At 42.1% G+C, this 23969-nt stretch overlaps 1 protein-coding gene across 19 annotated transcripts in view; it reads right to left on the bottom strand.

Annotated features, from left to right (window-relative positions):
- Positions 1-23969, bottom strand: part of SERGEF (secretion regulating guanine nucleotide exchange factor) — a 235876-nt gene that overhangs the window by 163448 nt on the left and 48459 nt on the right. For 14 of the 19 annotated variants that reach the window (XR_012423369.1, XM_005578479.3, XM_074014110.1 and 11 more), the window contains one exon: positions 18547-18713. The exons of the other annotated variants lie outside the window; for them this stretch is intronic. Coding sequence is in view for 13 of the 14 variants with exons in the window: in XM_005578479.3 (XP_005578536.3) it covers positions 18547-18713 (167 nt within the window). In the remaining variant the exon portion in view is untranslated. The remainder of the gene's footprint in view (positions 1-18546; positions 18714-23969) is intronic. 19 annotated transcript variants of the gene reach the window in all.

The following is a 23969-nucleotide window of genomic DNA, read 5'->3' as shown; positions in this document are numbered from 1 at the left end:
AAGAGCTTCTGCACAGCAAAAGAAACTACCATCAGAGTGAACAGGCAACCTACAGAATGGGAGAAAATTTTTGCAATCTACTCATCTGACAAAGGGCTAATATTCAGAACCTACAAAGAACTCAAACAAATTTACAAGAAAAAAACAAACAACCCCATTAAAAAGTGGGCAAAGGATATGAACAGACACTTCTCAAAAGAAGACATTCATACAGCCAACAGACACATGAAAAAATGCTCATCATCACTGGCTATCAGAGAAATGCAAATCAAAACCACAATGAGATACCATCTCACACCGGTTAGAATGGCGATCATTAAAAAGTCAGGAAACAACAGGTGCTGGAGAGGATGTGGAGAAATAGGAACACTTTTACACTGTTGGTGGGATTGTAAACTAGTTCAACCATTATGGAAAACAGTATGGCGATTCCTCAAGGATCTAGAACTAGATGTACCATATGACCCAGCCATCCCATTACTGGGTATATACCCAAAGGATTATAAATCATGCTGCTATAAAGACACATGCACACGTATGTTTATTGCGGCACTATTCACAATAGCAAAGACTTGGAATCAACCCAAATGTCCATCAGTGACAGACTGGATTAAGAAAATGTGGCACATATACACCATGGAATACTATGCAGCCATAAAAAAGGATGAGTTTGTGTCCTTTGTAGGGACATGGATGCAGCTGGAAACCATCATTCTCAGCAAACTATCGCAAGAACAGAAAACCAAACACTGCATGTTCTCACTCATAGGTGGGAACTGAACAATGAGATCACTTGGACTCGGGAAGGGGAACATCACACACTGGGGCCTATCATGGGGAGGGGGGAGGGGGGAGGGATTGCATTGGGAGTTATACCTGATGTAAATGACGAGTTGATGGGTGCTGACGAGTTGATGGGTGCAGCACACCAACATGGCACAAGTATACATATGGAACAAACCTGCACGTTATGCACATGTACCCTAGAACTTAAAGTATAATAAAAAAAAAAAAGAAAAAAAAATTTTCCAATTCTTTGATGCTACTATATAAAAAAATAGTTGATTTTTGAACATAGATTTTGTACCTTGCTAGATTGCCATCTTGGTTCTAAGAGTTATTTTATAGATTGGTTAGATTTTATAATTCAACAATCATATCATCTGTGAATAGAAACAGATTTTCCTCTTCTTTTCTGATTTTAAGTCTTTTATTGCTTTTTCTTGCTTTATGGCACTGGCTAGAACCTCCATCCAGTATAATAGAGAATAAAAATGGTGAGATGACATACTTGCTCATTCTGATCTGAGAAGGAATACATTAAATTTTTCACCATCAATTATCATGCTAGTGTGCTTTATAAGTGTCCTTTATTAAACTGCAGAAATTCCCTTCCATTTCTAATTTTCTAAGTTTTTAATCACAAATAAATGTTAAATTTTGTTAATGATTTTTCCACATCTGTTGAAGTTATTATTATGGCTTTTCTCCTTTATTTTGTTAACACATGATGAATTAAATTGATTTTCAAGTGAAAAAGCAAGCTTTCATTCCTGAGATAACATAGTTTGGTCATGATATATTATCCTTTTTAAATATTAATGGATTTGATTTGCTAATATTTTGTTGCAGTTTTTGTGTTTATATTCATAAGGGATACTAATCTATAATTTTCTTTTTTGTAAAAACGTCTTTGGTATCAGAATTATGCTAACTTCATAAAACAAATTTGGAAGTGTCCCCTCCTCCTTTATTTTCTGACTTTGTGTAAAAATGGTACTATTTCCTTACTTAAATGTCTGATAAAGTTTATATTTCCTTACTTAAATGTCTGATAAAGTTTATCAGAAAAACCCCCTAGGCCTAAAGAGTTCTTTGTGGAAAAGTTTTTGATAATAAATTGATTTCTTTACTAGACATACAGATAATCTGATTTTCTATTTCATCTTGTGTTTTTGTACATTGTAGTTTTTCAAAAAATCCATTTTATCTAAGTTGCTGAATTTATAGGCATAAAGTTATTTGTAGTATTTCTTTAGTCTCCTTTAATGTCTATACAATCTGTAGTGATATACCTACTTTCATTTCTAACATTTGCATTTTGTGACCTTGTTTTTCTTGATAGTCCAGGTAGTGCTTTATCAACATTGTTGATATTCTCAAAGAATTGCTTTTGAATTTCTATTTTTCTCTCCTTTCTATTTCATTAACTTCTGTTCTTTCCTTTATTATTTTCTCTTTCTATTTACTTCAGGTTTATTTTTCCTCTTTTTCCAACTTCTAAAGGTAGAACATTAAGCGGCTGAATTTAGTCCTTTGTCTTTTCTAATATATGCATTTAAAGAAATAAATTTCCCTCAAAGTACTGCTTTAGCTGCATCCCACAAACACTAATGTGCTCTACTTTCATTATTCAAAGTTTTTAAAATCTTTTTATTTTGAAGTAAATTCACATCTACAGAAAAGTTGAAAGAACCACACAAAGAACTCCTGTTTACAATTAACTCATATTCCCAAATCTTAACATTTCACTCGCTTTGCTCTCTATATTCCCTTCCTTCCCTCCCTCCCTCCCTCCCTTCCTTTCTTTTTTTTTTTTTTTTTTTTTTTTGAGACAGACTCTGTGGCTCTGTCGCCCAGGTTAGTGATCTCGGCTCACTGCAACCTCCACCTCCCAGGTTCAAGCGATTCTCCTGCCTCAGCCTTCCAAGTAGCTGAGACTACAGATATGTGCCACCAAGCCCGGCTAATTTTTTGTATTTTTAGTACAGACGGAGTTTCATCATGTTAGCCAGGATTGTCTCCATCTTCTCCATCTCCTGACCTCATGATCCGCTCGCCTTGGCCTCCCCAAGTGCTGGGATTTACAGGTGTGAGCCACCATGCCTGGCCTTTATTTTTTTCTAAACTGTCTCTGAGCAAGTTGCTAAACTTGATGCCCCATTATTCTAATATGTCAGTGTGTTTGCCACCAAAATTGACATCACTCTCTACATAACAATTCAACCATCAAAACTAAAAAATGAACACTGATATGTAACTTTCAAGAAGCTTCAGACTCCATTTAGGTTCTACCAATTGCCCAGATAATGTCCTTTACAACAAAAGGATCCAGTTCACAACTGTACATTTCATTTAGTTGCTATGTCTCTTTAGAATCTTTCAACCTGGAACAGTTCCTCAGTCTTAACTTCCAGACCTTGACACTTGTGAAGAATGTGCCTGCTTTTGGTTACTCTCCATTTCCTTCAGGTAGTTTTTTTCACATTTTTTCTGAGTATATAGTTGATTTCTGTAGGAGGACTGGTCTGATAGAAACTACTGCACCACTACCAGAAATGGAATTGAGATGAGATTCAATCCTCTTCTGAGCACAGATACTGCATGAAAAACCTGCTTCTCTCTGTTTGATTAGCACGACAGATCTCACACTTACAAAACAGGAACAGCTATATTATACAGCCTCATAACATTTCATAAACCTTTTCCAAATATCTACTTCATTATTATAATTAAGATGATGCCAACATAGAATTAAAAGATCAAATAGTAGAGAAAGGTATAAAATGAAAAGAAAAAGCCCTCCTGTCTAACATTAAAAGAATGATCTCATGAACAGAGTCTCTCTATTCTATGCTTGCCATATCAGTGATAAGAAAACTAGAGGAAACTTAGGCTGGAAATCAAAAGATATAAGTTTCCAGTCCTAATTCTGCTGCTCCAAAAATGGCCTTAAATAAGCCACTTACTCATATTTGATACACAATTAGCACTTTTCTCAGCTGCTAGGAGTATATTAAACTGCTCCGTGCCTAAGTTTCCTTATCTGAAAAACATACATAGCACAAATCATCTTTTCTATATGCCTCCTAGGTAGGAAACAAAATGATTTAATAATGTAAGTTTGAGTGCGCTGAAAGCTGAAAGCTTAATACAAATGTAATAATATATCAGGTATTACACCTCTGGAAAAATCAAATGGAAATTAGAAGCCTTGGTTGGAACATAGAAGAATCTATGCTCTATTTAGTTTTATATTATTATACTATCTATACCTGCACTGTCCAGTATAGTAGCTTCTAGCCACATGTGGCTACTGAAATTTGAATTAAAATTAAATAAAATTTAAAATTCAGTCACTTGGTTACATTAACCATATTTCAAGTGTTGAGTAGCCACATGTGGTTATTAGCTATTGTATTAGAGTGATACAGACCACTTCCATCATCCTAGAAAGTTCCACTGGACAGCACTGATCCATACAATTTTATACTATGTATTCTCTTACTTGCCTGATTTGAATGTTATTGTTGTGGAATTAATACCCAGCAGCTAGCCTGCCACTATAAAACAAAACAAACAAAACAAATAAACCCTGCACTTTGGGAGGCTGAGGCGGGCGGATCACCTGGGGTCAGGAGTTCAACACCAGCTGACTAACAGAGAAACCCCGTCTCTAATAAAAAAAAAAAAAAAAAAAAAAAAAAAAAAAAAAAAAAAAATTAGCCAGGCATGGCGGCACATGCCTGTAATCCCAGCTACTCGGGAGGCTGAAGCTGGAGAATCGCTTGAACCCAGGAGGCGGAGGTTGCGGTGAGCCGAGATTGCGCCATTGCACTCCAGCCTGGGCAACAAGAGTGAAACTCCGTCTCAAAAAACCAAAAAATAAAAACTCAAAGGTGAAAAGAAATTGGTCTCCAGGTGATTAAGAGCTCTAGCCAAACTAGAAGGGTACTGGCCTTAGAACTTTGGAAGAACCCTTGAAACTGCTTCTCAATATACAGATTAGGAAACTGAGGCTCAGAGAAAGCAAAGTCTCTGGTCCTAGGTCCCATAGGCAGTCAACATCAGAGATGAAAATGGAATCCTGGTACACAGCAGCATAGGCTTTGCAGTAGGATCAGGGTTTTACTAGCAACTTTGAAATTTACTAATCATGTGACCTTGGACTAGTGACCACCTCCGAGTCTCACTCTCTTCAACTGCAAACAGAGGAATAATAATCCCTACTCTGCAAGACTGCCATGAGGATTAAAGAGAGGGTGCCTAGAAAGTGCTTAGGAGAGAACCTGGCATCTACTGGGACTTGGAGAATGCTACCTGCTGTCATTATTAGCAAATACATTGCTCTTTCCATTGCATCCCAGACCCTGATCAGGGAGGCTGTGGCCACCAGATGGATCATCATCATGGAGCTAGTGAGTGTTGTAAGGCACAGGGAAATTACGCAGCTTGACAAAATGTGCCAGGGGAGCAGAATGATAAATGCATTATACAGCAGTAACTACAGAACTGCTCCCAAAAGTCCCCGTGCAACAGCAGAAATTTCACCTTGAGGGGTGCAAAGGGAAATGCACCATTTTCGTGCCTCTGTGCTGTCACCCTAAAATAGGTGTCTGAGGAACAGGGCAATGCAGATTGAAAAAGATGCCTATATTCCTATGAGCCTCATGCTGAGACTGCTGGAGGAGTCAGCATTCTGTTTTTGCTTCTCTCCCTCCAGAACTAATACATTGTAACTCTGTTAGCAACCAGTACAGCGATCTCATGATGGACCTCTCCAAGCCTGCTTCAGAGTAGATGTAGATGGAGCCCCCAAGGCTTCTCCAAGTGCCTGCCATGTGACCTAGCCCCTCACTCCCTGCCTAACAGGGTATGACAAAAAAAAAATCATATGATACAGTGCCCACTCAGGAGCACCATACAATTTCCTCTGGAAGACCACCACACATGGGATAATCAGATGTTACAATACAATCAAATATTAATAGGTGATTCGAACTCTGAGTTAAGATTTCCATTCAATTCAATAACAAATCCCAACCGTTTGCTTTCTGACGGCACTGGGTTATGCACTAAAGTTACAGCCACAATCAAGATATGGTGCCTATCCTCAAGTAGCTCATACTTGAAATGGCAACTGAAGTTGTCCAGAAAAGATTCCACTGGGCAAGCTCTAATCTGAGCCTTGTAAAGTGGTACACTTTGGATGTACAGGTAAGGGGGCTAGGACTGAGATACTCCAAAACTCATTCTTCCCGCCACTGTAAACAGAAACAACACAAAGCCAAGAAAGAATGATGAGGAATTAAAGTATCTTTTTGCAAGTCTTCAAAGGCATGTTTTACTGTACCAGCTTTAAAGTGGTGGTTTCTGGGGAAGGAAAGCCTCTTGGGTGCCTTTGTTTACCTCCACTAGCTTGTGCCCAGATACCAAGGAGGGACAAATGAGCTCTTACAGGCTCTGCCAGAAGACTGGCACATCTGGACTTCTAGGGGTTGCCACAAGTTGCTTCTTGGTTGTTGACCAAGCCACAGTCACCTCTTTGCCCTTCAACCTGGAAAACCACCATCCAGTCACCTGTATGTCCTCTAGTCCACACTGCTGCCACTATGTTAGCTCTGCTATTTATCAGCTTTGTCCCTAAATAAGTTACCTCCCCAGGTTTTGGTTCCCTCATCTACAAAATAAGGATAAATTATTATACTGCTTCATGGGAATGTGTTAAGAATTAAAAGTGACGTTTATAAAGTGCTTAGCATAATACATGGCACGTAGTCAATGTTCGACAAACAGGAACTAACATTATTATTACTTCTTTTAAAAAAATCCAATTGTCTAATCCATTCTTTCTTTCTTTTTTTTTTTTTTTCTTTCTTCTGAGACAGAGTCTTGTTCTATCACCAAGGCTGGAGTGCGGTAGCACAATCTCAGCTAACTGCAACCTCCATTTCCCAGCTCAGCTTCCCGAGAAGCTAGGACTACAGGTACACATCACCATGCCTAATGTTTGTGCTTTTTGTAGAGACAGGGTTTTGCCACGTTGCCCAGGCTGGTTTCAAGTGATCCACCTGTCTCAGCCTCCCAAAGTGCTACAAGAAATTAGTTTTCTAAAAACCCATGTAAGAAATCTACAAACAAAACGTACATTTGTTTATAGCTTCATAGTTGATAAAATGCTTTCATATCCCTGACATCATTCTGACAACTTACAGAGCTAAATCCAATAAGAAGTATTATATCTATTTGACAGATGCAAAATCTGAGACTCAGAGAAGTAAAAACAGCTGTCCAAACATCAATCCGCAGTGTAGTCTCTTGATTCTTCCAAGTCCTTCCCCTATTTGTTGCTCCTTTGTGCAGACCCTATCCTCAAATGATATGCATGTTCCATGCAATTAATAAGAAATCTTACCAGTGGGGACCACAGTGAAATAAAACCACAGAGAAGAAACTCAAAAATTACTGAATCACCTTTTTGAAGCAAGGGACTTTCCTCACCCAGTCTTGGGAGTGCTGCTTACAGTGACACAAACATTTTGTTCAGTAGCCATGAGCAACCTTCCCTAGCCAGCTGGGTCTCCTGAAGTGGTACATGGGGAGGCCCCTGTGGGAGCCACAGTAGCCTCCCAGCACCTGTGAGTGGGACCCCACTCTACCTCCTACTTTGCTTTCCACTTATATTTCTGGTTCCTCTGAAAAGCCAGAGGCTTCACAATTAATTATTGTAGCAGTTGCTCCTTTTGCAAAGATATCTCTGATTCCTTCCATTTCTGTTATCTATAGCCAGTCTCCCCCAATCTTGGATGACATCCGGCATCCAGGAAAAAGAGCTCTCTTCCAAATAGTAATCTTCAGATGAAGGAGGTGGCGGCCACCACTGGCAGTGTCCCCACAGACAGAACCACTACATCACAAAGGGAATTATGTAACCATACAAAGATTAACCTCTCCCTTCCAGTCACAATTCACCAGTCCCTCTAACAACTGGCCAGGGATCTTGGGGTTGTAAAGGCTGCATCCCAAGGGAACGGCCTGTTTTTGCTTTCTTGGAAGCAACAAGAGGAATGTTTCCTCTTTATCTACCTCAAGAGGTGCACACCAGGCAAGGCCTCTGTGGTTCAGGACATTTCAGGCAAAGAAGAGGCTGGAGCCAGATGGCAGTCATCTTTGGGGAAGATGGTGAACTACAGGGCTGGCTCCTAAGGCAGCTATCCAATATAAAGTACCCAGTGGACCCTGGCAAAGAAAAGCTTAATTCAGGTCAGTGTAAACAACAAGGAGGTCCCATTGGTCAGAAGGCTTCCAAGCAAGAAGCTCCAAGGAACAGCAACCCTTGGAATCAAGCAGATGACCTTGTATAGGGGAATGAGCCACTCAGAACAAAGTCCCAAACAGTAACTAAGGATCCAGGACACTGAGTCCAATCCCTGCGCAATGGGACTGGCAAAACCCATACCCTGCTCAGGGTAGGGTTTTTGTGCAAGTAGAACTGGCAGAGAGATCTAGCTGTCTGGATGTGGACAAAGCAGGAGGGAGAAAGTGTTTAGGAAAGGCAAAAGGGAGGTCAGGGCTCATCACATCCCAGAGCCAGGCCACCAACAGCCCAACAAATTCCAGGCCTAAACTCGAAGGCAGGGGAGGTGAAGGGAAAAGTGCTTCAGGGACAGCTGCCCAACAGAGGCAAGGAAGGTGGATAATGACACCACGCAAAGAAAAACTCAATAGAGAAAGTAAGAAGGGGCATGTTTGTAAGACTTGGTGGTAGGAATACCAAGATGATTATAAGACATCATCCTTGTTAGCTACTGAGAAATGGGTAGTAGTTGTCCAAGGAGCCAAAGGCAAAGGGAAGCAGAACCAGCATGCAAAGACCCAGAAGTATCAAAAAACATGATGCATTATTGGCTAGGCATAAATAAACTGCAGAATACAAGGAGAGACTGGTAGAAGGTGAGGCTGGGTATTTTGACAGAAGCTGGATCAAGAAGAGCTTCTTATGAAAATCCAGAGATTTTAGACTTCATTCAGGATGGGAAGCCATCAGAAAGTAAGGGCACACATTCAGCCCTATAATAATCATTTGCTCAGCACCTGCTGTGTGCTGGGTGCTATTCAAGGTGATGAGGAGGCAGTGGTGAACAAGGCCAACAATAGTCCTGGAGCTTACACTCTAATACCTCCATTCTTTGCAGACTGGCTGTGCAGATTATGGGTTGTGTGTTTCTCCCACCCATTGAGAACAGAGGCTGGGTCTTAATCTCCACCATATCCTAAATGCTTGGCTAAGTTTCTTCCATATAGAAAGTCACTATCTAATAAGTGTTTATTATGGGAATAAACATTTTCTGTATTTTCTAAGAGTCTAAAGGAAAAGAGCATAGTGCAATCAGATTTCTATTTCAGTACATCACTTTGGCAACTGGTTGTGAGCAACTGGGATGAAACCAAACTAGAGACAAGGGGTTACCAACTAAGAAGCTGTCACTCTATTAGGCACTAGATAATGAGAGTCCAAACTAGAGGGAACAGTGGCAGAAATGGAGGTAGTTTTAGTCCCCTGACCAGCCAATTCATGTGCAGCGCATTCAGCCTTCACAGACCTAGAATCGCTCTCAGCAGACCACCGCAGCCTCCTTTAAACCCTCATTGCCTTCCGTTTCCACTCTAAACCTCTGCATGATTTACTTTCACCCTGGGACAGCCGTTTTCAAGGTCAAATGCAACAAAAGACAGCTGGTCAGCTCCAGGGTAACCCTGGGCAAAGCCTGGGGCAGTCGTACTTCTGCAGAGCATGGTAGTGACATACGAGGTCACTAGGACTTTAAATCAGTGCTGATGAATTTCCTCTGCTGCTGAAAAAAAGCAAGCCAGAGATATCCTTGCTGTCAATGCTGATGGCTACCTCAACAGGAGTTCATACTCTGATGCTGCATGGAGATTGGCTGGATTATCAAGCATCTAGGCTCCACTATCTTCACTGGTTCTGGTTCTAAGAAGTGTTTACCAGATCCACGGTGGTTCTATGTAGCTTCTAAGATCTCAAGGGATTAAGACAAAGCAGCAGCTCTGACCCATACTTTTAACAAAACCTGCACCTGAAGCAGCTCATGTGTCATGAACCTAAAAAACAACTTTTTTTGTACATGTACAGCACTTTACAGTCTACAAAAGCCCTTATATATACTATCTGCATTTTTCTATAATCCTATGGGCAAGATAATGCAGATATTATTATGTGCACTTTGTGAATGAGAAAGCTAAGGCTTGGAAAGGTTCTGAATGACCCCAAATCAGATTGTACATACAGAGCAGAAAGTCCAACCCAAGTCATGCTCTATGTTCAAGACTGTGTCCATCAGACCTCCAACTCCAGCCAGCACGAGTTTACTACTATAAGCATGAATTAACTTACTGTCCCAATACCTACTGAGGCTATTCCTTTCCTTGTCGCTTTTCCTGATATGACACTGAGGCAGAGCCTGTAAAGGGCCACCAAGTCTCCATTAGACCTGACTACCAGCCAGTGATATCCAAAGCCAGAGCCCAGGGTCACACACTGATCAGAACTGTCCAGAGAAGAAGCTGTTGGTATACAGGGCTAGCAATGAGAAAAATGAGGGGTCTGAGAGCCAGGTTCAAGTCCCTGTTCTGCCATGTACTGCGATTTTGAGCAAGTGACAGCTTTCTTTCTCAACTTCAGTTTCCTCACCCCCAGAATAAGGACAACAGCATCTGCCCTTCCTGCCACTCAGGGGTCAGAGCGAATAATGGTGTCTTCCTTCTCCCATTTCCAGACAGTCACCCAACAGTGCTGGAATAACCCATTACAGAGTAAAGTGAACTAGTCCCTCCCTGGTGGCCTCCCTGCTCTAACCTCATCACTCCAGCTGATAATTTGCCTTCCAATCTAACCAGGAAGATTTAAGCCAACCAACATGAGGTCTCACGCTTTTTTCATCACAATTCTATTATTACTTTGTACCAAACTTTGACCTAATTATACAAAGATAAATAAGATAATGCCTGTCCTCAAAGAACTTCAAGTTTGATTTTGAAATGGGCATGTTAATAATTACTACATTACTAATAAATACCACATTGCAGTATTGGGCAGCAAGTTTGACTTTTATTTGTGAATTCTTGGTGCCTGTGCATGGCCCACAGTAGGATACGGCAAACATCTGTTGAATAAATAAATAAAACTAACATAAAACCTGATGACAAAAGAGGTACACAGTTCAATGAAAGCATTCTCTTCTCCACCTCAAAACTTCTCTCTTCACATATCCCCTTATTTCTTTACTCCAGCACTGAAAGAAAGAAAAAGTCTCCTTTCTTCTTGTCAGAACTGACCCCTTCACAGTGACCTCAATCCTCTGTCTCATCTTCTTGGGGGCCTTGCTCCAATTCTTCTCCCTTCCTCTTGCAACTTTACTCATTCAGTTTTCTTTCTCTCTCTAAATCTCTCTTTCAGCCTTCTGACACACTCTGGTTTCTCCATGCTTACAAAACAAACTGTAACCAATCCCTCTCTTCAAAGTACTGGGCTTGTTTTCATCATCTTTGACCGGAATCTCCTGGAAGGGCTACTCACACCCACAGCCTCTATTTCTCATCACTCGCTCACTCATTTGCTGTGCTCCTGCTTTAGCTTCTACCTTCCAACTGAAGCTGCTCTCTCAAGTGCCACAGCCTCCCGGTCACCAAATTCAGTGGTCTTTACTCCATCCCCAACCTCCGTGACCTCCCTGTTGGCATTTCCTTGGCTTCTGTGACTTGGCAGGACCTGGCTTCCCTTCTCCCTCTCCTGTCAATACTCAGTCTCTATCTGGCTGCTCTTCCTCTGCTTTCCTCTTCAAATTCTTGCCAAGATTCCCCTGTTACTTTACTTTTGCTCCCTTGAGCACTAATTCAACATCAAGGCTTCCAATTCGGGAAGGCTTTCCAGTCACAACTTCCCACTCCAGCCCCTACCCCCACCCAGCAGAACCCAACAAAACCACAGGGACTGAAAATGCAAGAAAGAGAAGGTCACCAAGACACAGGAAGGGACAGGATCAACATATTTTCATTGCCAGATTCTCTTAAAGCCTTTGTCACATTCTGTTTGTCCTACAGTAAACTTAGCCCCGCTACTAACTCACAAGCTCCTAAGACAGAAACTGTTCCACTCTTCTCTGCTTCCACTACCCTAATGCTGTGTTCAGACAGACAGGCATACCTAAGCATCTGTTGGATTAAAGAAGAAAATCTGAAGGTGAACAGGCGCGAAAGTACTTGGTAAACTGTGAAGTGCTAAAGGACTATGAGCCTCATCATCAGTAGCCTTTGCAAGAAACTTCAGGGCTGTTCTGAGCACAATACAGGCTCACAGCCTATCTGTGCTGGGTCTGCAGGGCATCTGATGACCAAATGCCTGAAAACATGGAAATGCCTATTCCTGAACTGGCCTGGGATTGAGAAGCACAGACTATGGGGAAGAAGCGAAGAAGAAGTGAAAACAGGCACATACCTCCAAAACCATTGCTTTCATTCATTTTTCACTTAGCCAGTAAACATTCATTAAGTACCCACAAGGTGCCAGGTACTATTCTAGACACGGGGATCACATCTTTGAACAAGACAGACAAGGCCCTCGCTCTCTTGGATTTTCTATTTTAGTGAGAAAAGAGGGATGATAAATATAAATAAGAAAACAGTGGGTAGTAGTAAGTGCTTGTTTCACCATCTCTCTCAAATATGACAGCTCTTCCTCCCTTCTGAGTGTTCACAGGGACAAATCCGGTCCACCACTTTGAGGTTTGTTTTGTGTTATTTCTTCCCCTGCTATGTCAGCAGCTATAGCACAGATGTGCTAGATTTTTAAATCTCCAATGAAACCATCTTTGGGTGAACAGTACTACCCATTTTAAGCACTGCTATCCCATTTCCAGAGGCCTTTAAAACACTGGACCCTGCTACAACTGAAAGGTTTGGGCTGCCTGGGCCCATGGTCTCAGAGACCTTATGCTTCTCTAGGAACAGCAATGATGCTGTGGGTTACTTACCAGAGAGCCACTTGGGAATGCTTTTTCAGGTTGTGTTCAATTCTGTCAGAGCCCTCCGGACTCAGCTGATTGCTAGTGGTAGATTTCTGTGTTATTTAGGGCACCAAAGTCCCACAGTCTTGACACAAACTTAAAATTAGAAATGCATTAAATATAGGAAAGGAGGAAGGTCATTCAGGAAAGGCAGTCTTCCGAGGCAGCTGTAGGACAAAGATGCCCTGGAAACTTCCAGGTTCATTAATGGGTTTTACACAAGCATTCAAGTGGTATTTCTCCTTTAGAAATAACACTGTGGAAAGTGTAGGGGCCTGGCTCAAACCTCAGTTAACACAGCTGAGTGAGTGACTCTGCAAACTAAAAATAGCTTCTTTCCCACTCATTCCGACAGATTGCACTTAGACCCTGTGCACAGGTTGATCCTCTAGCAGTTTTAGTCCCGCTGCAAATGAGAGCTGATGGCATTTGGGCTTGACAATTACCCAATCTCTTGGTTTAACTTTTGTTTATTTCCACATTTCCTGCTCCTGCTCCAATGGCACTGTATGCGCACACACATGCACGTGTATACTGAGTTCCCTGGCTGGGATTTGGTGCTCCTCAACCAAACGTAGGCAGAATTTAAACCAGGAACATGACTCAGGACTGTGGCTGCAGACTGAGCCCAGAGAAAGTCCTTAGAAACACTGGGAATCAGGCTGTTTGCCTTGGATCCTCTCCTAATTCCTAGCTAGCCTCTCTGGCCTCAGTTTCCTGAACAACAAAATGGGAATAACCATGCCTATTCTGGCCTATTTCACAGCATCATGCTGGGATCGAATGAGACAATGTATGTGACGGTCATTTTCCTTCAGACAGTGATGGGACAGGCTAGACAGGCAGCCAGACTGCAAAACTAGGTTCAGCCACTAGAATGGGTAGGCATCCTGATTGCATCAGAAGTTAAAAGTGATCTAGACTCAATTTCAGTTTATGTTGTCCCTCAGCCTGATATCCTTCTACCTTTGCTGAACTCCTATGCATTTTTAAGAACCCAATTCAAATAACATTTCTTTTTTGTTAGTGTCTTCAGAATTAACAATTCCATCTTTACTGCTCCTTTGGCCTTTTGTACATACCTCTAATAGCACTTTTCACTCAATTATAGTAGATATTAACTTATGTACCTGGAAGTTCTTTGAGGGCAAAGACTGTGTATTTTTCATCCTTGTATCCACCTCCCCACCCACTTCCACTGTATGGCCAACACTGGTGCATGACAGGTGTCAACCAATGTTTATGGAATGCGCAAGAACTCAAAAGTCAAGAAGGAGGTAAATGTCAGAGAGATCCAGGAGAGCATAAAAGGTGGGACAGCACACAAACAGTCAGTGGCGGGGACGGCGGGCAAGAAATCCAAGAAGGTAGTGTCACTGAGGTCAGTCCTAGGCAATAAGGGCACAGGCACAGGGATGACAGTCAAAGCTGAACTGCAAGTTCTGGGAAGACCAGACAGGGATTTCATCTTGGAAACACAAAGAATTGAACAGGGAGCAGGAGCATTCTATTGAGGTCCAGAGAATAAGGAACGGCGGCATCATACCAAGTCCTGCAACCTAAACTGGAATAGGAGGGCTTGGGGACAAGAAACAAGGGCAGAGAATAGAGCCAGGGCAAAGAATCGAGCAAGGCTGAAGTGGTACTGAAGAAGCCTGGGAACTTATAGGTTAGTTACCATTCTCAGGAGTGCCAAAGTTGAGTTAGCAGCTAGGGATTAGAGACCTTAGCTATGAAACTGGCTTGGAAAGCAGAGAGCTGCTGGGGTATACATCTGCAGTCAAGGAGCAAACAAACCTGTTCACACACATACTGCCCTGTCATGTGCATGGTGGGATTAATCCAGATCACTGTACTACCCACTCTGGAATTTTCCAGGAGTGCCTAGAGAGGCCCAATATCTAAGGTAAAACTGACAGCGAATGAAACAGAAGTTTTTACCACTGTGAGAACATTAAAGGAAGGCCTGCAAGGTCTAAAATCTCAAATAAAGTGTTTCTCCAGCTAGAGAGGAGACATGGCTCAGAAGAAAAGAATTGAGACACTTAGGGAATTTACAGACCCTTATTCCCAGACTTCAAGCACCCAGCAAAGGGATCCACCCAGGAAAGGGCACATAGAAAAAAGGACCTCAATTTTAGTTTATCTGTAGAGTATGTGACCTTCTTCAAGCACTTCAAGTTAAAGACCCAGGCTCACTGTTTACCTATTGTGTGATCAGTAGGGGCCAGCTGAGTTTACCCATTCCTAGCCTTAGTCTCCTTATTCATAATGCAGCAATTGTGACACCTGCACATAGGTTTATCATGAAGACAAAATAATATCTGCAAAGCATTTAGCATATTGGCCTATAATAAGCACTAACTAACTTTGTGTTTCTTTGCTTTCTTTGGTTCCCAGGAAGGGATGGTTATACCACAGTCTAGCTGTCTACCTGTGTTTTCCTCTCCTGTTTGGCTGTCCTTCTGGACCCTTCTGTGCAGACATCCTATCTGAGACACCAGACAATTCACTCCTCCTCTTGCTTATCCCTTGGACATTAAAGGCAATTAAGAAGAATTAAAGGCAATTGGTCAGCTATGTGCCACACGCAGGTCCTCAAGGGTCAGGAAACATCAGCCTAGTCCAACACTGTTCCTGTGCCTCCAGGTGTCTCTGCACCTCTCTGGCCAAGCCCATGACCAGGGTAGCACCTAGTTTAGTGTGGCTCTTGTCTTCTCCAAGGTGAACCCACTCCTAGTAGCATATACCTGCCTCCTGGACTGGCTCTCTCTTGGCCTTGAGCAAATATATGCCTAGCAGGCGAGACCTGGATATCCAGGTGAACCCACTCCTAGTAGCATATGGCTGCCTCCTGGACTGGCTGTCTCTTGGCCTCAAGCAAATATATGCCTAGCAGGCCAGACCTGGATATCCACAGCTGGAGATAATTCCTAGACCCAATTTACCAGAGAGTAAGAGCCTGGAGTCTGAACCTGAAGTGAGACCGAAGAGTCTACACTCCAGCACCCCAGAGACTGGAGCTAGGAAAGAAGGAGCTCTAAAATGAAGCTGCTAGGGGGCTCAGAGCTCAAGCCTACTCCTGATAAGCTACATAAAATTTGTATCAATGTCAGGCTCTTACCCTAAATTTTGCACTGGCCATGTCTATCACAGTGCTGCATACTGTGGCTACCACAAGGCATTAAAAAACTTCAAAGGGTAAGAAGAGAATGGACTCAACAGTTTCTGAGTGCCTACTAAGTCATGAACTTTGCAAGTTATCCTTACCAATACCAATACCTTAGGTATTATGACACAGGGTATACTCATCTTTCCAATAGAACTAGAGACTCGGAAAAATCTAAGAATCCTCTATTCCTCCACCACTGTGCAACCTGACCACAAAGTCTTAAATGATCTGGGAAAGACAAAGAAAAACTAGAGTCTAAAGCACTATTTAACAGGCTCTCAGCACCTTAACTCACTAAGGAGACAATACTAGTTTAAATACTGCATTGCCTTATTTACTACTGGTAGAGCCAACTTCTGCCAAACACAATCTGGAGAAATATATCAAAAGTCATAAAGATGCTCCTGACCTTTGCCCTTGTCATTGCATCCCTAAGATCATATCTTAAGGAAACAGTTCAACAGAGATTCACTAGTGGTGAAAAAAAAAAAGGATGATCTAAATGTCCAATATCTAAAGAATGGTTTGAGAAATCCCAGAACCTTCTAATCATGTAATGTTTACTGTATAGCCATTTTAAATGTTCATTTTAAAGACCAAGAGGGAAAAAAGCAAAGCATCTGTGATAAAATAAAGATTGAAAACAGCCGGGCGCGGTGGCTCAAGCCTGTAATCCCAGCACTTTGGGAGGCCGAGGCGGGCGGATCACAAGGTCAGGAGATCGAGACCACAGTGAAACCCCGTCTCTACTAAAAATACAAAAAATTAGCCGGGCGCGGTGGCGGGCGCCTGTAGTCCCAGCTACTCAGGAGGCTGAGGCAGGAGAATGGCGGGAACCCGGGAGGCGGAGCTTGCAGTGAGCCGAGATCGCGCCACTGCACTCCAGCCTGGGCAACAGCGTGAGACTCCGTCTCAAAAAAAAAAAAAAAAAAAAAAAAAGATTGAAAACAAAACATCATAAATGCTATTGGTACAACTTGTAGAGAAGTATGGACACGTGTATACACAAAAAGGAATGTAGCTGTTTTAGGGTGGTAAGATCATGGAAATCTTCCATAATACTAAGTGGTTTCATTATTATTACATGTAAAATTGTCTTTGTGGTATTGTTTAGTACCTTTTCAACCCAGGAGAAAGAGAGAGAAAAAAAGACAGACACATTTAACCCAGCACTAAGAAAAGGCCCAGGAAGACCAGGGCTGGGATGTGAAAGCAGAAACTGAGAAGCGTCCTACATACCCGGAAGGAGGAGGCCAGGCAGGGCCCTGGGGAAGGGAAGCCCTCTAGGTATGAAGAGGGTTGTCATTAGTCTGATGCTAATTACAGAAGTCTCACTAGCTTATTAATTTTTTTGACAGACTCTGAATGAAGACTGAATTCCTTCATTAAGCCAACTTGGGTTCAGAGGCACATTTCCTGTGTGGCCATCCTCATTCCTCTAAAAAATCTAGCCTTTTTTTTAAGGGTAACAGTAAAGTAAAATTTAGTAACAGAAACACACACCCTGGAGAAATTAAGATTCCTGCCTTAAATGTAGAAATTCAAAACACTTCAGAAAATCAAAGGGGTTTGAATAAGCAACTGAACTGCAGTACTTTCTGGACTGGGAAAAATAAACACAAGTATAAAATATTTAGCTCAGTATTAAACGGCCCCTTGATCAGGTTCCAGCCCATCTTTCTGATATTACCTCATAATTGTCCCTCCAGATACCCAATGCTCCCGCCAAACTGAACCACCAAGTGGTCCCCAAAATAGTTTCCTCCCTTTCCTACCCCCATGACTCTGTTCAAGCTGTTGTGCACACTTAAAATTTCTGTCTTACAACTGCTTGCTCAAGTCTGACCCATCCTCTAAAGCACAGATGAAAGCATCAAAGCCTTGTCATTGTCCTGGGTTTTTCTTGGTTTTTTTTGGTTTTTTTTTTTGAGACAGAGTCTTGCTCTGTCACCCAGGCTGGAGTGCAATGGCGCGATCTCAGCTCACTGCAACCTCCGCCTCCCAGGTTCAAGCAACTCTCCTGCCTCAGCCTCCCAAGTAGCTGGGACTACAGGCGTGTGCCACCATGCCCAGCTAATTTTTGTATTTTTAGTAGAGATGGGGTTTTACCATGTTAGCCAGCCTAGTCTCGAATTCCTGACATTAGGCAGTTCACCCGCCTTGGCCTCTCAAAGTGCTGGGATTACAGGTGTGAGCCACTGTGCCTGGCCAGCCTTGTCATTTTCAAAGCCTAGGCCAATCCCTGTACCCTGAATTCATTTCTTGCTCTTCATAGTAGATCCAAAGTACTTTGAACCTCCAAGGAACTACACAAAGTCTGCCTTGCAGTACAGTTATCTGGGTAACTGACTTTTGACCACATTAAAGCACGAGCTCCTTGGAGCAAGGATCTCTTCAGATTCCTACATGGAACCTATCCATAATGCCTGGCCCACAGTAGGCCCTCAGTAAATGCTTCACTGAAAGACAAGAAAAAGGGACACATTACATCTGTGTGAAGTCACTTCCTACCTCAGTTGCTCCAGTTAAGCAATGCAGAGATGAAGGCATGTTGTTCAGTAGTCTTGAACAGGGGAGGAATGAATCTTGCTTTTCTAGTTTCCAGCCTTCGTAAGTCTCCAACTTCCTCCCTAGTTGACCATAGTCTGCTCGGCCCCAGGTAAACACCTTGCCAGTTTCTAAAAACAAACATTATTTGAATTAAGACTACATTCCACAGCTGTGCTCCCATGGGTAGGCAATGAATTACAAGAGAAAGTGTGACACTGATTTTAGTACCAACTACCAGGAGCCTTCCTATCTTCCTGTAAAGAAGGCACACGCACTCATATTTTTACAGATGTGGAAATGAAGGTTCAGAGAGGTTAAATGACTTGCCCAAGATCAAACAAGCTGTAAGTACCAGAGCTGGATTCAAGCAGATTCATTCTAAAGTTTCTGCTCTTGCATGTTATATCGATATGGATATGACTATGGATATAACTTCAATCATGCTTTATGGCCTTCCATTCCCTCCCTTCCCCACACACTCCTTGTGCTTTGCCCAGATGCCTGCTCTCAGGCTCTCCTCTTCCCCACCCAACCCAGGGCCCATTTAGCTACCTTGAAGTTCTCCACTCCACAATCTCTTAGGGCCTAGCTCAACGAATGGCCAGTTTCATTTGCTTTCCCCTCCTTATAACATAAGGGGACCTTTCGGAATCTATGCTCTTACCAAAGAATCAATTCTAACAATCCTAAGGTAAGTGTTTATGTGTGCTAGAGGGAAGGGAGTGAGAGAAGAAAAAAAAAATGGCAAAACCATTTGGAGCCAGAAAAGCATTTAGTCCCCCAGATGCACCACATGGGAAGCGGGCCAGTGCTAAAAATGACAAAAGAAAACGAGATTTGCAAAAGGAGAAATGGACTTTCTTCTCCCAGATAAGAGAAAATTCACCAAATTCATTCAGTTGTACCAAGTGCCACATTTATTATTTCAACACAAATGCAAAATCTGATGAGGCATAGATTATTAACAGATTCTCTGCAATAAATATGCATAACCATGTGCGTTGTATAAATTCTTTATACATGTTTATTTTAACAAAGAAAAACTTTGCTTTAGAGACAAAACACAGAGCAATGCATATTAAATTCTAGACAAATCTACTACTGCATACTTTGTGTTTGGTATCAAAGCTTCATCTGGCCCCACATTCAACATATGGTTTATAGTGTCAGCTAAAAAACAACCATAGATTCATGGGGAAATGTCAGAATATTGCAGTGATACAAGGTTCTGCAGGGAAACAGTTCTCAGCATCAGCCTGCTAGCAGACACTAAGGTAGATACCAACAGTTTACAGGAATCTGACTTTTGGGCTTCCTCAAAGAGGAAACAAAGTCTGTGTAGCTCACAGGGTATATGGGATACCTTGTATATTATGAGAGCTGGGAGTAGGTCCATTCACACGTACTACTTCATGGCTCTTTGTGTGCTGTTCCTTTTGCTAAGAATGCCCTCTCCTTAACTGGTAAACTATGGCTGCACCTTTGGAGTCCAGCTCATGTACCACTAGTTCTATGAAACCTTTCTTGAATCCCCAGCTCTCCCCAGCAAGGGTGAAAGTCACCCTCCCGTGAGCCACCTTTATCACTGTACTCATCAACTACTATGCTGTCACTTGACAGGTGAAAAAATTAAGGTTCAGATAAGTGACCTGCCCAGGGTCACACAGCTAAGCCACATCTCTTTCTACTAGCCCATGGTATCACTCTGCATTGGTTATTAAGCCCTAGTCACTGCATAATCACTCAACACTCTTCCTTCACTTCTGCAAGATTACTCTTAAAAACCCATGTGCCCAGGACCCATAAGGCATCCAAAACTGGCAAATTGTCCCTCTACCGGAGCTGGCTAGGATTTCTAACCAGATTGCTAAGCAGGAGATTCCCAAGAAGCCAGGGGATGAGACTGTTGCTGCTTAAATGACTATAGCATTCCTCTGCTGGGAAAAACTAGGAAGTTGTTGTCTCTAAGACTACAGAAATAATTTTATCAGAAATCACACATTGAATCCTTTCTTTCACATGAAGTAAAACATCTTAGAGCTTTCCTGTTATTAATTATTGATGTCAAAGACAGTCAAGACTGGTAGAATATGGTGCCACCATTATTATATCCCCGATAGCAATTCAGCCATTCCACTTACATAGCACTTTTCACCTTCAAAGCACTTTACAAAGATTAACTAATTAATCCTCATACTCTCTGGGGAGGCCATAGACATTCTGGTTAAGACAAGTCCAGAAACCAGGCTGACTTAATGTTCAGTCTTCAGTCTCAAGCCTAAATTTAATGCACTCTGAACTTGTCTCTCCTCAAAATAAACTCTGCATCAGAAGCCTCACCCAGGATAGAAGAGACCCTTTTATTTTTCCTTTTCTTTTAAACAGACATTTATTGACCTCTTCCCAGGTACCCAGTACATTCATTGACATTGTCTCAATCCTCACAATAATGCTGTGGCATACAGAGTATTAAGCTTATTTTACAGATGAGGTTAAATGATGAGAGTTAAATGATTTGGTTGGGTTCAAACAACAACCAAGTAGTTGAATCAAGATTTAAACGTGTGTCTTCTGACTCCAGGGCCAATGGTATCTCCAATGATTGCACAGCTGCTGTCACAGACTGACAAAATTTGGCTGATGAAACAGCCATTTTTACAATGTTTGAGGAAGAGGAAAACCCAGATTAAATGGATATGCTCTGTGTACCATCCAGCTTTCCTCACTAGAATAATCTTCTTCCCAGGAGCCCATGCAGAAATCAGGACTGTAAGTGCTGAAATAAAGGCATTAAACACATGGATGATGATTTTATGTCATCTGGAGTAAAATAAATCCACATATAAAAAATGCTCATTAATACATTGTAGATGAATGTCTGCATCAAGCTGATGCATGCTGTCAAATCCAGGGAGACTCGATCACAAATTTAACAAATGAATCTTTTCCTTAAAGGATTATATATTACTATGATAAAAAAAATAGATACACTAATGTCATCCAAAAAGTATAGGTATGTGTCTCCAGGTAAATGATAAATTAGAGAGATGACAAAATAGCTCAAAACAAAGTCAGCAAGTGACACACAATTTATAAGGCAGGTCCATGTAAGAATTAGCACAGAATAACTACAGAGCCAAGAAGTATACCCTGCAAAAAATATCAACGCACCACAGAAAACGACAGAGGCCAAATGAGAAGTATGGAGAAAGAACACTTAAGGGGTCTGGAACTGGAATTGTCCTGGCAGGCTTGAGGGAACAAGAGGCATTTAAGGTGAACTTCTGGATAAGAAAAGAAAATGGGAGACCGAGGGAGGATATTGAGGAACAGTGTGAGATGAGCAATGATATGAAAATCAAAAGGTGGCCAGGCGCAGTGGCTCACACCCGTAATCCTAGCACTTTGGGAGGCCAAGGCGGGAGGATCACCTGAGGTCAAGAGTTTGAGATCAGCTTGGCCAACATGGTAAAACCCCATCTCTACTAAAAATACAAAAATTAGCTGTACGTGGTGGTGCACGACTGTAGTCCCAGCTACTGGGGAAGGTGAGGTGGCAGAATCACTTGAACCTGGGAGGCAGAGGTTGCAGTGAGCCAAGATGGCAGCATTGCACTCCAGCCTGGGCAATGGGGGAGACTGTCTCAAAAAAAATCAAAAGGCAGGAGAGTGAATGAGGGTCACTAGGGAAGGAGACTGGGAGGGGAGTCAAGACTGCCAGGCTGGGGCCAGCCACAGGGAATTGCCATGGCTGGGTCTGGATCTCACCCTCCAGACCAAGGGTCCCTAAACTTGGTTGCTTACTATTAGTAAAAGAAAAAAAAAATTTTTTTTTTGAGACAGAGTCTTGCTACATCATCCAGGCTAGAGTACAGTGGCATGATCTTGGCCCACTGTAACCTCCACCTCCTGGGTTCAAGCAATTCTCCCGCCTCAGCCTCCTTAGTAGCTGGGATTACAGTCATGCACCACCACATCTGGCCAATTTTTGTATTTGTAGTACAGACAGGGTTTCGCCACGTTGGCCAGGCTGGACTTGAACTCCTGACCTCAAGTGATCTGCCTGCCTTGGCCTCCCAAAATGCTGGGATTATAGGCGTGTGCCACTGCACCAGATGTCTATCAGCAAAATATTTTTTAACACATCACCAACATATGTACATTAATTTATTTATTAAAGTATGCCCATTCTATGTACAGTATCCTGCTTATTCTTGCAACAAGCCTGTGAGTTAGGCACTTTTACCATCCCCATGTTACTCACAGGGAACAAGGTACTTACCCAAAGTCACAGAGGTAGTAAGTGATAAGGTAAGAAAAGAAAGAAACAACAACAATAACAGAAGCCTAGGATGCATCCAGGCCTAAACTAGAATTGAAGTCATAGGAAAACAAAAAAGAAAGAATTTACAGGGCTCGGCACCCCATTAGATGTGATTTTGAAAGGAAAGGAGAGGAAATAAACACCATTCTGAGATTTCACGATTTCAAGGTGAGTAGGAAGGTGATGAAGGTATAGAGATGCTACATCAAGGGTCCCGCTAATGGGAATCATAGAATGTTATTTAATTACCAAATTATTTAACTCTCCTGGGGTGTTTTGCAAACATGTTATCAAATAGTCAAATATAAATAAAAGGGGAGAGAGTAAGGAGAAAGACTACTAGATGCAAACCACAGAGAGCAGGGGATACTCTGCAGGTAGGGTGGGTGGATGATGAATATTCAAGAGGCCAACTTCCTTTACCATCCATCAAGGGCTGCAGGTGCTGCAGCCATAGCTATAGGTACAAGGAGAAGTAGCTCCAGGGATGTCTGAGCTCTTCAGGGAAGAGAAATTTCTACCCTGTTCTAGAGAAGGGAGTCCTATAGGTGATAGAAAGATAGATTAGAGGATCATCCGTATTTTCTTGACAGCATCTGTCCAAAAAGGGAATATAATGTCACTGAAGATAGCAAAATGGAGTCAGCAAACCAAGGTAGATGTTATAAAAAGAAAATCCATGGGTAAAAGAGAGAAAAGACCACATGACCTCTTCAGTCCCTCTCAACTCTAATATTCCAGGATGTTACAAGGCTATCTAGAATACACTCATGAAAAGGAGGAAGCTCTCTACCCATAGGTTTGTTATATTTATGATTCACCTGTTTACAAACATAAGTACCAGTTACTCTCTGGGTTATTCACTCTATGTCCTTAGAAGGTAAGAACCTGACTTCTGTCACTCATCCTTCATTCTGCCACATGGACAGAGACTTCATAAAAAGGCATTTGATGATAATACCCAGGGACTCGTTAAACACAGAACTAACTGCCCAAGAATCACCTAGCATCATCTTCCTGTACAAGGAGCAGGAAACAGGCAAGGAGAGAGCTCAGAGCA

The sequence above is a fragment of the Macaca fascicularis genome, chromosome 14 (genome assembly GCF_037993035.2).
Source record: "Macaca fascicularis isolate 582-1 chromosome 14, T2T-MFA8v1.1".
Taxonomy (NCBI): Eukaryota; Metazoa; Chordata; class Mammalia; order Primates; family Cercopithecidae; genus Macaca; species Macaca fascicularis.
This window is presented reverse-complemented; position numbering and strand designations above follow the sequence as displayed.